This window comes from Rhopilema esculentum, chromosome 2, assembly GCF_057945365.1.
Source record: "Rhopilema esculentum isolate cy_ngs chromosome 2, ASM5794536v1, whole genome shotgun sequence".
NCBI lineage: Eukaryota > Metazoa > Cnidaria > Scyphozoa > Rhizostomeae > Rhizostomatidae > Rhopilema > Rhopilema esculentum.
The window spans coordinates 1862824-1878670 of record NC_142816.1 but is presented as its reverse complement, the minus strand read 5'-3'; the positions used below and the strand labels follow the sequence as shown (position 1 = coordinate 1878670).

General features: G+C 35.5%; 1 protein-coding gene across 3 annotated transcripts; it reads right to left on the bottom strand.

Moving 5' to 3' along the window:
* On the bottom strand, positions 1–15191 carry LOC135695570 (uncharacterized). 3 transcript variants are annotated; one of them, XM_065214695.2, is made up of 14 exons: positions 15091–15191; positions 12335–12569; positions 11371–11588; positions 10282–10345; positions 8959–9054; positions 7759–7929; positions 7213–7355; positions 6263–6514; positions 5650–5851; positions 3998–4177; positions 2836–3039; positions 2265–2497; positions 1706–2009; positions 1–1024 (listed from the first exon to the last, which is right to left on the bottom strand). In XM_065214695.2, the coding sequence occupies exons 2-14, from the start codon at positions 12414–12416 to the stop codon at positions 693–695; spliced, it is 2481 nt and encodes an 826-aa protein (XP_065070767.2). In that variant the 5' UTR covers positions 12417–12569; positions 15091–15191; the 3' UTR covers positions 1–692. The 3 variants fall into 3 exon arrangements, with proteins under 3 accessions (XP_065070767.2, XP_065070769.2, XP_065070768.2); XM_065214697.2 differs by lacking the exon at positions 15091–15191 and adding an exon at positions 14836–15084; XM_065214696.2 differs by lacking the exon at positions 15091–15191 and adding an exon at positions 13193–14234.
* Between the last annotated feature and the right edge of the window lie 656 nt (positions 15192–15847).

The window sequence follows — 15847 nt, the reverse complement described above, 5'->3', positions numbered from 1 at the left end:
TTCACTCAAAGCAATTCTCCAACTGAATGTACAGTACGTATTTCACCACATTATCTGGTTAATTTGCTATGCATTGTAGCCAACTTATGAAGCAGTTAATGTACACGTTATCAAAATTAAAACGAGCAAGAACTGAGATACCGCCACAAAAGCTATTTGGCAGTATTATGGGGTTTATGAAAATGTCTTTCCTTTTTCCATTATAACAGCGATATCTGAGAGCACGTGTTTTATTATACTGTGATACTTGTGGCAAATTTCGGAAAGTCTGGCCTAACTAAAATAATTAAAGAATACTACAGTGTTTACCTAGAAACGAAAATCCCCGTGAAATGACGAACTGACCGAAATAGCTTGAAAACAGCACTAGTGCTCCAAACGAGTAGAGGGGCTGGGGGGTGCTTAAATATAAAAATCCAGAATCTGCTGAAACAAACTGTTTCCCCCTACATATCAAATATGAAACAGAGCGGTATCTTCGTGTCACCTCTGCGTCAATCTTGGTAAGGAGTGCATATTTAAAACGCCACTTTTCTTTCGTGTCAAAATAATAGAAAAGCTTTGACACACAACATAGCAACTTTTTCAAATATAACTAGTTCAGCTTTTCTATAAAATACGAATATCAAATATTTATATACTTTCTATACACATGTATACCTTATCAGATACAAAGATTAAACAAACATACTTTATTGCAAGACATGCTGACTCGATTTTACTTCCGACTTGTCCTTTACATCAATTTCTTTAATTAAGTACCTGTCTGTGACGTCACCCTCTTCATGCTCCTGCTCAGATTCCTCTCCAATCATCATTGACACTGAGCCTGCGGAGGCATCGGAACCTACTGTTGCAATGGCGTCATCTTTGTTTTCCAAACTGGAATCGTTCGTTGAATAGTCACGTGGCGCGATTCTAACTGAAGTGGCATCTGAATCCGCGCTCATTAAAACATGAGTGTCCGATACGGCCGTTATCAAGATTTGTCCGCCTAGCCCCTCCGTCTCGTCATCTTTGGCGTCTAAAAATTACAGTTGCATTTACTTGAAATATCAGTTTGCAATGCCAACAAAGTATAAGGAATATCAGTCCATTTTAATACTTTTACAGAGTAATTAAATTGACAGAAATAATCAAACGAAATAAAAAAATTGACAGAAAAGAAATACTGCCTTAAATAAAAAGCTGAGCAAACTTTGAAATAAAATAATTTTGGCCACGGGATAGGTTGCTGTGTTGAGTTCCATACTCCTTGCAAAATTTAGCAATAAAAACAGCTTATCTCATTGAAGTCTTCTACGACCTTCTAAAACTGTGCTAAAATTTTGTTACTGCTATTAATGTTAGTGCAAATCTACTGACAAAAAATTATTGCTTACTGCAGCAACAAACAATGACGTCATCTCATGGGGGTTAGTGACAAATTCAGCATAATGTATCATACTTTTCTGGGTGACAGGTAAAGGGGATTCTTTGTTTTCATCCTACCCTCCCATCCAAAAAAGATTGTAAATTTTCTATATGTTCTATACTCTCTTTTGATATTTTAAGTTTTTTTATTGCTGGTATCGACAAAACTTATCTTATCATTATACATATTCCTTCCTTTGGTTTTGATGCTTTTAGGTCAAAGAAAAAGGCTTTGCCCCACACCTTGTACGGGAAGGTCTTCCTCGAGTTAGAAAATTAATTAGTGTCTCACCCGCATGATCTTTATTGATCAAATCTGGATTTTCGATCGGCTCTGTGATAACTTGACCTGTACTCAGTTGCACATCCATTGTCGTTTCGCTGGGCTGGTTTGAGAATATTTCGTGAACTGCGCTGGCGGCAGCAGCAGCCTCCGAGGTCGCAATGGAATCATTCGAATTTGATGTTGCCATGGAATTAGCGAATGACGATATAGGTAATGAAAGTGAAAGAGAGACTGGGATGAGGCGACCATTGTTGTCTGTGAGGTTGATGCCGTGGGCGCCAGCTATGGTTCCATCTGGGTTCATCGTAACCTGAAATGTTTGATTGCCAAACAATTTAGACATGGGTCCTAAATGGATACGAGGATGCAAGCAAGTCTTTATATATAATACAGGAGTTCAACGCAACCGACGAAAAGTGTATAAAACTTTTTCTATCCTGTTTTTTGACAATTCCAGTTTGTTAATGAAAAATAGAATTTTCTTCGTAAGACAGACCAAGAAGAGAAAAATACACCATCTTCTTCAGAATATATGCAAAAATCTTGTTTATAATCATGGACTAACCTGAATGGGAATTGCGATGGCGCCTGACAACGCAGAACCCTCAGCAAGTTGTTGCTGCGCAGCAAGCTCTGCATAATGTGACTGCAATGCTGACATTGTGGTCTCGTCATTTAGTAATACTGGCAGACCTTGCACCATCGCAGTGGCAAGCGAATTACTCGATTCAAATGATATTTTCTGTCTTTTAGAAGCCGGCGGTCTTTCAGCACCGCTTTCACCTTCTTCAAGGCCTTCTGAAAAGTCAATTAGCCAAAAAATCAATTAGAATGATGTTAAACAACAAGAATGTAGATTAGCATTTCAGAACCCGAAATAAAAATGACGAAATAACCAATTTAAAACTTTACTTTTATAGTACAGTTGAATCCTGTTAGGTCATACCCTGGGTATCCCCGACTTTCACTTAGTCCGATTGATTTCTAACACCCAATACCAACCTTATTCAAGTCAAATCGTACCCCCAGATAAGTCGGACACACTCGCTAAGTCAGACAATTTCCTTACACCCCTTAAAGGTCAAACTTAACGGAATTTAACTGTAACTTTATAACTTAAGAAGAAAATCCATTACCGTTTTCATTTAGGCCATCTTCTGATGTACCGTGCACTGTCCTTTTATGCATAGCCAATGTTGACGTTTGTCTGTATGTTTTATGGCATATGTTACAGATGTACGGTTTTTGCTGAGTGTGAACAACGTTGTGCTTGTAGAGACTCGAGTATTCTGTAAATGATTTGTTACAGCCTGGCACTTCACAAGCGTATGGACGTTCACCTGTTACAAGAAATTACACAAATTAGCAGATCAGGAAAAATTACACAAAATTACACAAAGTCAGGAAAAGTTGGTTGCTTGATGAATGAAGAACGGAATGAGGTTGTAAATTATCTAGATTGCAGACACAGAGTGTGTTGCAGATTATTGAAAATGAAATTGCATGATGTGAAACAATATGTAGGTCGTCTTCCAAGAGTGTTTATTCTGAGAAAAAGAGTGAATTTCCAACATTTTTTTGGTAAAGAATCTTGATGGTTGCCATAACCCCGCAGATAGGTTGGATATTATGTGAGGCATTTAATATAGATAATTAAATCGCCTTTTCTACCAAAAGAAAAACAAAATCTACTAAAATATGTTGAGTACTCTCGTGAAAAATCAGGCTTAAATCAACGGCAGTGGTGCCGTGAAGGTGATTTGGGGGAGGGGGGCACGAATTCTGTGTACGCAACCCTTTATTAAATTTATTATCAGTCTTTTGTGTCATCGAATAGTTTGAATGATTCTATACAATTGCAATTATATTGGGTGTGGTGAAGGGTGTGGCCTCTTGAATTTGCCTACAACACAGCCGACCTCCTAACTTTTTAGGACGGCACCGCTGATCAACGGTATTCCAAGCTTCCAAAAAACTTACGCGATATCAAATTTGCTATGAAAGAGCAGTTTCTAGCGAAAATCAGAAAATCTATCGGCAATCTACACGAATTCGACCAAAATCACAAAGGACGAACATTGATAAATCCCTTATATGTATTCCCTACACAATAACAACTATTGTATAATATATTGTATAACTATTGTATAACTACTGTATAATATATATATATATATATTTATACAGTATGCGAAAAAACGTAACGCAGTAATTTGGAAATATTTTCTATACAAAACTACTTATTTAAAAAACCATCGATGATGTTAAAGGATCAACATTTTGAGAAGGGATAAAAACCTGTGTGTATTCTTGAGTGGTTTTTGTAATTGGTTGCGCTGGCGAAAGATCGGTTACAGCCTTCAATTTCGCAGACGTAAGGTCGTTCGCCAGTGTGTGTACGCAGATGGACTTTTCGAATATTTGACGTCGTAAATGATCGCTCGCAACCTTCGTACGGGCATTTGAAGGGTCGTTCGCCTGTCAAGTAAAAAATTGTCGTTCATTGCTAAGAAAAAGGTCAAGGAAAAAAAGACAAAATCATAGATCATTGCCCTAGACAGAATCAAATGAAAAATCAATGACACAAGAATTTTAATGGAAACTTGTGTTGTAATATACATTTAGTCTAAATATCGTTGTTTTGTTATCATATTATCATATTCAGTTTAGTGTAGATATTGCCGTAGAGACGGATGTTAACTTTCAACTTCGCTTACGTGTATCTTGTTGTTTAATTGGATTAATCGATGGTTTAGCTCGGTTGGAGTTGGGATTGGCGTGCTGATGGTTTTGGAAAGAGAGTAATTGGGATCGAGGAGTTGGAGTTGTCAAGGACGTTTTAAAGTCGTTTTAAAATTATCAAGATCGTTCGTTGTCAAGAGTGGAATTAATTGTAATTATAACATGTAAATAGTATATATATATATAATCATAAGGCAAATGCTGACAGGAGGAAAATTCTTTCCACAAGGGTGCTGCCCAATTGTATCGAACTACTCTTGGTCGGAATCGAACTCCAGTTTGCTGCGTCGAAAACCCCCACTCATTCCACTGAGCCAAACGGCCCAATATATATATATATATATATATATATATATATATATATAAATATATATCATAGATTGAAGAAAGTGAAACTACATGGTTTATCTCTACAAGCCTGTTTCGTGAGTAACTCACTCTTCAGGAGATGATAAACCATGTAGAGATAAACCATGTAGTTTCACTTTCTTCAATCTATGATATATCACGCTCTACGTGCTAACGTATTGAGCACTGTGCTACGGAAGTATCAAAAGACAAATTTCTATATAAATATATATATAGATCTTCAAGAAAAACACTCTCATGTAATATATATATATATATATATATATATATATATATATCGTGTTTATTTCATTGTAAATTTTGCTACCATACACCGACCAGCCTTAAAGGATAAGTGACACACTTTTCACCCTATCTTTTCTTTTCATTAACTTACAGATCATCATTTAGAAGTAAGTTTTTCCTGGTTTAGAACAAAAAATTCTAATCAGGGGGCGCAGGGGGTGCGATTTTGCTTTTTATCACGTGACCCTATGACGTACATTGTGATAACTCGGAATTTCCCTGTCATTAATAGAGAGTCTACGAAACACGACGCGACAGGTCCAGACGAACTGAATTCGTTTAGAAGCATGTTGTAAACGTTAATATTGCACTGTATACCAGTAGCAGCAATAGCAAATTATCACAATCTACGTCACGGTGTCACGTGATTCATTTCCCGCCATAATTTGAAAATGAAATCAGAAAGGAATAATATAACACTCTCATACAGTATTTTACTTTAAGTTAAAAGAAAAAAAAAATTTGGCGCCAAAAGCGTGTCACTTGTCCTTTAAAAAGCACAACACTTATATAATTTCAAAATTTTCTGCACAAAATTCATGAAAATTCTTTACCTGTGTGCGTTCTCACGTGCTTTTGCAAATCTCCGGACGTTTTGAATGCTTTATCGCACGCATCTTCCGGACACTTGTACGGTCTTTCTCCGGTGTGTGTCCGGAAATGGCTTTTCAATCCGTAACCGGTACTGAATGACTTTCCGCACGTTTCCCATTTGCAAATAAATGGTTTGTCGCCCGTGTGAGACCTTTTATGAACCTTGAAAAATGTTTGAATGGAAATAAACTTTGATTTTTCTGTATGAACATCGTTGTTATATAAATGAGTATAATATCTTTATCATGTTATCTGCAGGAGCTATATGAGAATTTTTGTTAATAGGAATAAAGTCAAGGCCAGCCCTTCCGTCATACAGTCAGGGAGAAACATAAAACGTCATTAATTCCTTTTTGCTTCCCTTTTTATAGTTGGTGATGTCAGAGAAAGGTCCAGGGGCCTACAGCAAAACTTTAACAAGGGAAGATAGGGGGGGGGGGGGGGGGATTAAGAAAAGAGTGAGGTAAGGTCAAATTTGGTGACTTAAGTTTTGAATAAAGTCAGCTTATAACAGACTGGAAAACGTCATAGTGTCACACTGATTTGTCGCTTTTTGAATCTATTTAAGCCTACCTTAAGGTGATGGGCAGTTGAGTAGACTTTCCCGCATCCTTCGAAATCACAATAAAAAGGTTTGTTTCCCGTGTGTGTTCTTGAATGTTTGTTTAAATCACTATTTGTTATAAATGTCTTGTGACAACCGTCCTCCTCACAAGTGAATGTCTGCCCCGTGTGAGACCTGCCATGTGCCTTGAGGCGATATGGGGTCGAGAATTGTTTGCCACACCCTTCCATGGTGCATTGGTACACTTTCTTTGATACCTCCTGAAATCAAAAGTAGACGTATTGAAAGAGGCATCTGCAATTCAAACTAAAATTACGATCAATCCTTGACTTAGGAATCACAAAAAATACCAAACAAAAACAAAAATTAAGGTTATAAATCAGCAGAAAATATGGAAGCTCTCTTGAACATAAAGATTCTGACGATCAGTTGCTAGTTCATTATGAGTTTAAGGGTTTAGCTATATACTACAATTATCCTTGCAATTACAATAGGCACCAGAGAGGAGCCTTGTTGTGCAAAACGTAAATCATACTCATATATTAAATGTTAAAATCTACATCGATGAAGAGCAGATAAGAATAAGCAGATCTTATATGTTCACTACCCAAAGACAATGAAACTCGCCCGAAGCTCTTTAAAAACTCAATGTGGATCTAAAGATTTCAATAGAATTGTTTATAGAAATGTTTGAGAAACTATTAGCCCTAATCATCTTGCTTTATCGAAAGCCGGAAGCATTAGCCAGAGAATTATTCACCTTTGATTTGGAAAATAAAACGCCATATCATCGTCAAAAACCATAGAGCAAATTTTGACAGTTGAGTCTAATTTCATATTTCACCAAAGTAACGAAAATATACCTTTTAAGTTTAATATATACGTTTTTAGTTTCCGAATGGTAATACGAAATAAGTATACGCATTATAATCAGTATATAAATCAGCTAATCACTTGCCTGATCACTGGTATCAATCTGATTCTGCCCATCCACCATGGCAACATGATCATCAAGAACATAATACGATGTTGTTGTTGCTCCATCGTCTCCTTCGCTACAAGGAGCAATGCGGACATGATCTGTGCTGAAGGAATCCAAAGCTGGAAAAAAAGAAAGTCTGGACTTTTGAATGCAAAGATCAAATTAAAATCAAAGGATCAGTCCAAGACGCTGTTTATTCAATCATGTCACCACCCCATTGAAGGTGTCTTGAACTTCACGGGCTTTATTTAGGCCACGCGATTTCACTTTTGTTTCCATACACATACAAAGTCTAGTTTGTCATCAGATATCATTGCAACAAGAAAAAATGGGCGAAATATTTTTGCACAATTTCTCCTTTAACTGCGAACTGTTAATTATGATAGAATGGCCAATGAGAGTTAAATATGACCAAAAAACAAAGAAAGTCAGCCATGCCCAACCCCGCCCTTACATTTGTATTAAAATATGGCAAAATTATACAACAATACCATCAAAGCATAAAACAAACTCCAGACGCACCTGCAATTGAAACTGGTACATTCTCGCCACTAGCAATAGTCATCAACTGGCCTTCAGTTACTCTGGCTACCTGTTGCCCGGTCATTGTCACTACGCCGCTATCTTGGTATTCTGCGCCGCCGGAAATGATGATGTGCCCACCCTGGCCATCGTCTGTCACAAATGTCGTCACTACAAAAAAAGGTGGTATCTCAAAGACAGGCATATCAGTCACACAAGCAACGGCACTGAAAGCTTTTAGGGCCGCAAAAAATATTTGAGCCTGGAAAGATGGTTCCAAGAAATTTTTCAGAGGTGGAAGTATAAATTCTAAAACAACATTAGTAGATAAAAAATCAAATAGTGAGCCCCTCACGGCAAGGAATTTCAAACTAAATCCAAACTCAAAACAAACAAAAATTTTTGGCGAAAAGCTTGATGCAATAATTTCACCTGACAGAAAATTTCGTGCTCATTTGATATGTTCAATCAAAAAGAACATTAAAATGAATCCTGACAAAATAACCGTGTCTACTTTGATTGCTGGCGCAAAAATTGACGCAACAAAAACAGCCCTAACTGACAAATAAAGCAGCCCAGACGGGAAAGATTCATTTAACATTACTCAACTGGAAGATGTTTGTAAAGTTAATACTTGACAGATCTATAACGACGATATTGCACATAGAACTGTTTCTTAATAGTTTAAATAAAAAATTCAAGGAACTATGATGAAACTTGAACAAAAAATTATTTTGGGAATGTTATGATCAAGGCCATCGATTATAGAGTAGGGTTTTCAAAGTTAAAGCGAATGACAAGAGCTAAAAGAGGAGATCCCCAAGCGTTTTCTGTTTGCCAAAATAGATGAGATAATTATCCAATCAAAACGAGATAATCAACCAATCAAAATGAGATAATCACCGACTCAAAATGAGATAATCATCCAATCAAAATGAGATAATCATCCAATCAAAACGAGATAATCAACTAATCAAAATGAGATAATCAACCAATCAAAATGAGATAATCAACCAATCAAAATGAGATAATCATCCAATCAAAATATGCGAACCAACGTTCATGCAAGAGACTCTTTCATCGATTATCAACACAGCCCGTGCAGTTATGCCTGAATTGCAGTAAACTTTGGTTATTTGTGGAACCGGACTTTCAATTCAGGCCATTCAATTTCAGAATAAGCATTATTTGCATCCTTACCAATATCCGATGCATTGAGGGAAGACAGATACGCATTTCCAGTTTCGACTTGCTCTGTTTGAGTAAGCTCAGCTGCCTGTACGCATTCTGCACCTTCTAAAAATGCATGAAAATATACAATCTTTTATATTCATTCCTTATCAATTAATCTTAAATACACTTTAACATTAATAATAACTTCAAAAAGGGTATAAAACATCAGAACATAGATCGAAAACTCCACGCTAGGAAATAATGAGCCAGTTGGTGGATTGAAATATGCCAATCAGCTGTTGAGGTTGTCCAATCAGTGCTGCTTGCCTATTTAAAATGTTACCAATGGAGCACAAAATAGCGGCTTTTTCATGTTTACAGATAGTTTTCCAGAACTGCTAGATGGAACGACGATCGGGCTTTACTAGTGATCCAAAACATTTTCCAGTCTCGGTTTTCCAGTAAACACTGTCCGATATTGGAATCGTTTTAGTTGTCATTTTTTTATTTAAAAAACAATTTCTAAATTCTGTATCGCCAAATATTGTTTGCAAATTTAATAGAAGAATAGGAAAAATAGCAAAACAAAAACCAATTTCTTTACATGATTGTGTTTACGGTTGACTCATTAAGGACAAGGACTCTAAAAAAAGGTTATCTTATCGAGAGATAGCAGCCCCCCCCCCCCTACAAACAGATATCATCTCGGTATATTGTTGTAAGATTACTCTTGCCTTAGCAAATATGGAAGACAGACATCGGTCTATTTCACGCCTTTTTAAAAACTAAAGGAACAATATCATATGTTTGATTATATACAATATGGGAAACCTCTGATCTTCAAGAAACTTTCATTTTTCTTTGCAGAAAAAGCTTTGGAACTTGCATACAAGATTGTGGTAAGCTTTTGGTTAAGCTTGAGATAACGCTTTTGGTTAAGCTTGAGAGAATAAATTGATGGCTTGTCTTAAAGGCTAACTTTATTTGGGTCCTTGAACATAAGTGAACCACAAGAGAATATTTAGAAATTTAATCTTGCGTTGAGTCGTTGAAAATAACGTTTCCAGGAGTTGAAGTTAAATTTTTAATTTCCCAAAAACAACCCCAAAGCGATTGGAAGATTAGGGTATCATCTACAATAAGTCTTATTTCTGGAATAGGTGCTGAGCATATAAAGCAAATTTGAGATGGTGAATCACAAAATCAAGCTTCTCATCACAAATCATTTTCTCCTTGCTTAGTCATCTCATAGACTGAAATACCACCCAATTCATTACATTGATGTCAAAATTTTGTTGAGACAAATATGCCTTAGTAGCTACATCACTATCAAAGCTGAATGAACTTTACCTTGTGTTGTGTTAATATTTTCATCATTTCCTGGTTGCCCTACCATGGTTGGCAGCACAATCTCCTAAAATAGGAAAGGAATCAAGCCCATTACAGGTGCCCTGAAAATTAATACAAGAATAAAGCCTAAAGACATTGCCTAAAGGTTGCAACGAATACATAATCCACACTGGTAAATGTAATAACGATTACTAAACAAACATATAACAATGTAAGAAAACAAAGAGCAAATAAACAATCTTTCTGTGGTAGAAATCTAGAAATAGCTTTGAAATAGGAAACATCTTGAAACATACTTAAGCTTTTGGTCTAAAACTCTTCAGAGTAACCTTTTTGATCCATCAGAACATAGATCAAAACTCTAAACTAGGAAATATATATATATCCAATTGTGAATAAAAATTGGCCCATCAGAAATTCAAGCACATGGCTGTTGAGGTTGCCAGATCATTTTTACTTGCCTAATTAAGATTTTATCAAGCCCTAAGGTGAATACCAACTTCTTCTATTTACATAATAGCAGTTTTTTCATGTCTATGTAGATAGATTACAAAGAATCTAAATGTTTTTTGCTGTGGAAATGAAGAAAATAATTTTATTGAAAATATTTAGCCTGCTACTGACTGTAAGAATCTGTATTTATATGCTTGTTGATAAAGGAATGTTATTTGTGTCTAATTTTGAGACCCAAAATTAATGGATTATGGTTGTGCATTTACTTCTTTACACTAGGCCAGATAAAAGATTCACAAGCAAGACTTGATAGTTGAAGCCCTATAGAGCAAAATATAAGTTTTTATTAAATTTAGTTTATTTAAAAATTCTATTTGACTACATAAGATTCTCACCATTGTGTTGCTTTGTTCCTAATTATTGTTTGTATTGTAACTCATTGCAAAATTCATAGAATCCACAGACAGCATATTCTTTGTTTCTTCCTTCTTACACATTATAAGCTAATAACAATTGTCAATCTCCAAGTAATATTACTGCCTTTTTGCCTGTTTTTGAGGATAGCCTTAAATTTATGAAAATTCAAAGAGAAAACTGCAATGGAAGTAAATGTAAGGAAAAAAAATATCACTGAACCTTTGCATCTGTTTCATCACTGTTTTCAGACACAACACTTGATGTTCTGAGAGTAGGACTGTGATGGGTATTGAATGCTGTTACATCTAAAGAACCAGAGTTTGCTATGATTCCATGTTGTGCTAACAGCATATTGATGACTTCTTGCTCGCTTGACTTTACAACTTGGCTTCCTTGTGGTATTGCATCAAGGCCCAGAGGAGCGGTATTTTCACCTTCTAAAAAGTAAAACATAAAAATTACTTGTAAGGAATCCACTTTGGATAAATGCAAATTCTAATTTTTTATTAATCTTATTTACAACCAGCAAAACTAACAGCCCTAGTTCAATGCCTGAGAACTTGTCACCATTGACCCTAACACTTATAATGTTCCTTAAATCTCCAAAGTGTTATTAATCAAAATGTAGGAAACTGTTTGGTCTCTCTATCCATAGCAAGTTGGAAAGTGGGGAAGGGGAAATTTAAGACTATTAACAACTTGCAAAAGACTCCTTGGTTTTGCAAAAATGTAAGCGGCCATGGTGCTGGACCCCCATCGTCAAAGGATGGGTTGCATCTATGGCTTCTGCACATCTCTTAATAACATCAAATGAAGCAACAGGTACATGCCTCCATGTCCCTTCCCCCTATCTAAAGCCCAGATTTGAACAGCAACATCTCTCTTAACTTCATTTTTAAAAAAATGCATTTAAGTTAAAAGCAGCTGCTTCACTGCTTTTAGAAGTTTCTGTAAAAACTACCTATTCAAAAACTTCAAAAGAGTTCAAGTTTTAACTTAGTTTAATGTTGATTAATGTTTTTTAATGTTGATTACCCAGGCTATCACAAAATCTTCGCTTTCGCTGGGAAAGGCATGCAATAACACATGCATACCGTGACACATGCCTACTGCTTTCCAAGAGTGCAAAATATCACATTTCCTCTTTTATTTCAAGAGCAAAATTCTTAATGATTAGTATTACCTCCAGACACATGACTTGTATCAACTTCCTGTTTCATTTTGACTTTTCCACTGGCTGGTTGGGTATTGGTTTCATCATCCATTCAAAACTTTCTAATGGGTTACCACCAAAAACATCCAAACAACCTTTCACAAATAGCTAAAACTGGCAGGAAACATCGTGCAAGATGAGTAGTGCAGTCTTGAACAAGCTGCTATTGAAACTGTTTATTTCTGATGCTCATAATGTTCCATTCCTAAAAAATGAAGACAATGCTTTAACTAAAAAGGCTATACCAATGTTTTTGGAAGTTCAAAAAAATGTTTACTGAAATTTCTGTAGTTCAAAAAACAGTAGTACTATCATACTATGAGGTGTAGGAATGGCCCAATGGTTTTAATTGCATACTATAGATCCCTGCTATCTGGGGTTCAAGTCCTTACTTAATTCTACCTCAAATGGAAACCGAATCGGTACATGGGTTAATTTTAAGTTAGCTCGCGTTATCAAATGCTATTTCACACTAACTCAAGTTAACTTGAATTCAGACCATGAGTTAATTTACAATTTAACTCAGAATTATCTCACGTTAACTCAAAGTGGAAACCAAGCTTAAATCTAGGCATAATCCAGGTGCTTTGTTGCCTAGTCATCCTTTTGTCCCTGCACACAGCAAGCAAAGTCTCACAAAAATAATCAACATATTAGAAATCATACTTTCAGCCAGGAATAACAAATTGCAAATGAAGAGGCCCCTGAAAACAAGAGAAACTTACTCAGGCAAAGTGCCACTGATGACACTTATAATCAAGCAAACTTTCCTTAAATGTGTGCCTACAGTTATAATGAGTATTCTATGCAGATACAATGAAAAGTTACCTGCATAGAAAGAAACCAACACAGGTTTATTTCCAGCCAAGAAGAATCAAAGTTTTTCCAATATAACTTCAAGTCCAAATTCTAAGATTATTGAAAATATTTTGCTTTGCAGGAAAACCAAATGGCTCTAACAAACCAGAGAATTGTTTATTGAAAAGGTTATCAGGTCTTACACAGAATTCCACATTAATACATTGCTCAATTATATACAACCCTTTCAAGAAATCTGTGCCTGTTTGTGTATTCAAATTTGAAATTTCCAATTTTGTAATTCGATTATTTTAGATTCAAATTTGTAATCTAGATTGAAGTTTTTATTGGTGGTTGTTTTACTTCTGATCCATTTCTATTCCCCACTTAAAAACACAAATAATTTGCATAACAATAGCTCTCAATAATTCAATTCACCATCTTCAAGGTGGTGCAATACTTATGATATGGTGGTGTATAATTGAATGCAAAAAATAAGAATTTGTAAATGGAAAAAATTACATGGAAATTAAGTGAACTAAAATTTTTTTAGCATTTATTGAGTATGGGCGAAGATGAATGAATCTTGAATAGCAACAGATTACTGCAGGCTTAGTGCTAGACTGAAAACATTGTTGCAGGCCCACAATATATTGCTTGTGCACACATCTGTGCATTTCTGCATATTGGCCGTGCAAAATCTCTAGACAATAACATTTAACTTTATTAACTATCAAAATAACTAAGGATGCATAACTTCAGACACGCAGTCTCAAATTTTCAAAGTAAACTTGTTCGCGCAAGAAACAAAGTTTCTAGTGGGGGGCTTGTGCATCATCCTTGATTATATATAAAAACATTACAAGGAAGCTAAAATTGAGAGCCTAACTCAGTTAATTGAAGTTAAAACTCAAGCAAATATCCCCCTCAAATACAGAACATAAATGTCAAGGGAGTGTCTTTTGTTTTATGTTTTATGTAATTATGTTTATTAATTGTATTCCTATAAATTTATATAATGGATTAATATGTTTATCTTCTTCCAACATTTTAAAGTAAATGGCATTAAACATACTAACTAGATTCCAAATTCTTAGTAAAAATATAGAAAATATTTTTGGTAAAAATAAAGAAAATATTTTTGGTAAAAATATAGAAAAAAGTTTTGGTAAAAATATAGAAAATATTTTTGGTAAAAATATAGAAAATATTATTGGTAAAAATATAGAAAATATTTTTGGTAAAAATATAGAAAATAGTTTTGGTAAAAATATAGAAAATAGTTTTGGTAAAAATATAGAAAATAGTTTTGGTAAAAATATAGAAAATAGTTTTGGTAAAAATATAGAAAATAGTTTTGGTAAAAAACTAGGAGTCTATATGTATATAAACAATAATACTTAATTATTACAAGATTAGCCTGTGGTTGGTAAAAATTCCGAAACTCGCCTGTGGTAACTAAAATCTACATCTAGGAAAATTTGTCATATTCCAAAATTTTGCGAGAAACTTTCTTTGCACCCAAACACTGATGGCATTGTCGTGACACTCGTTTTAGAAAGTTGACCAATTTGATTGCAAGCTCACGGCCTGTTTTGAAAATTAAACGTGGTCTTAGAATAATGTGAGGCTCATCAGCAAAGAGATCTCAGTGTTCAGTTAGAATCCCTTACCAGACACGGGGTCTGTTCTAGAGGTTGGGAGACCATGTGGGTTGGCCTAAGGTGCTGTTTTAACTAGTTTCTTTTTCAAAACTTTAAGTCAGGCAGACATGGCGCCATGTTGGTTTCTACTCATGTTTCCTCCATTCTCAATTTCAGCTGCTTCTGCTTGTGTTTCATCAAAACTTTGAATTCCATGTTGTAACGAAATAATCGATGTGTTTTTAGGCATATCACGATTTGAATTTGGTACAAAAATTTACTTACGCAAAGGACGACGGTTTTCTATCAGCTTCCAACGATGTACGACGGGAAGGCCTGACTGTTGAACGCTGGGAAATGGCGGGTCGGGGCGACAAATATGGACAGGTGGCGGGTGCCGCCACAAACAATTGAACCACGTGTTTCTGCTACTAATTGTGGATGGGGTTTCTATTCGTTTCTTTGACGAAAAGAGATGGAATAATTTTAGTTCCTGAACCAGCATTCAGTAAATTTAATTTTGACACTGATTCCTTATGTTTTTTTATATAAAATAACAAACGAAGACGGCTTTAAAACTATAAATGCGACATATTGCAGGCACCGCGCAACATTGAATCGTATAATCCTAAGAAGTAGCAGTTTTTCTTGACTGGGAACCCCTCTTGTTCATTTTCTAGGTTTTTTTCTTGCTGTTTTATTATCCCCAAGCTAATCTTGTCTATCTTTAAAGCTATTTTATAGCTACTGATATCTTCTCTGAACCAGATTGTTTATAAAACCCCAGTAGAAATAAGCCAGTATTTTGATAAAGGGGGGTTTTCCGGCGTTCTAGTGGGCGTGGCCTCATAAAATTCCTGTCACGCCCTTTTCAGCCCTCCCACATTAAAACTGGTGCGCGGTCCCTGACATATTGCTTACTTCAAAACATTGTGTTCAATGTTTTTTTAAAAAGGAATGGAAAAGATCGTCAAATTCCAAAAATACCCTGCGATGAGTACAAACTAGCAAAGACCTAAACAAAGTCTTGATTTTCTTATCA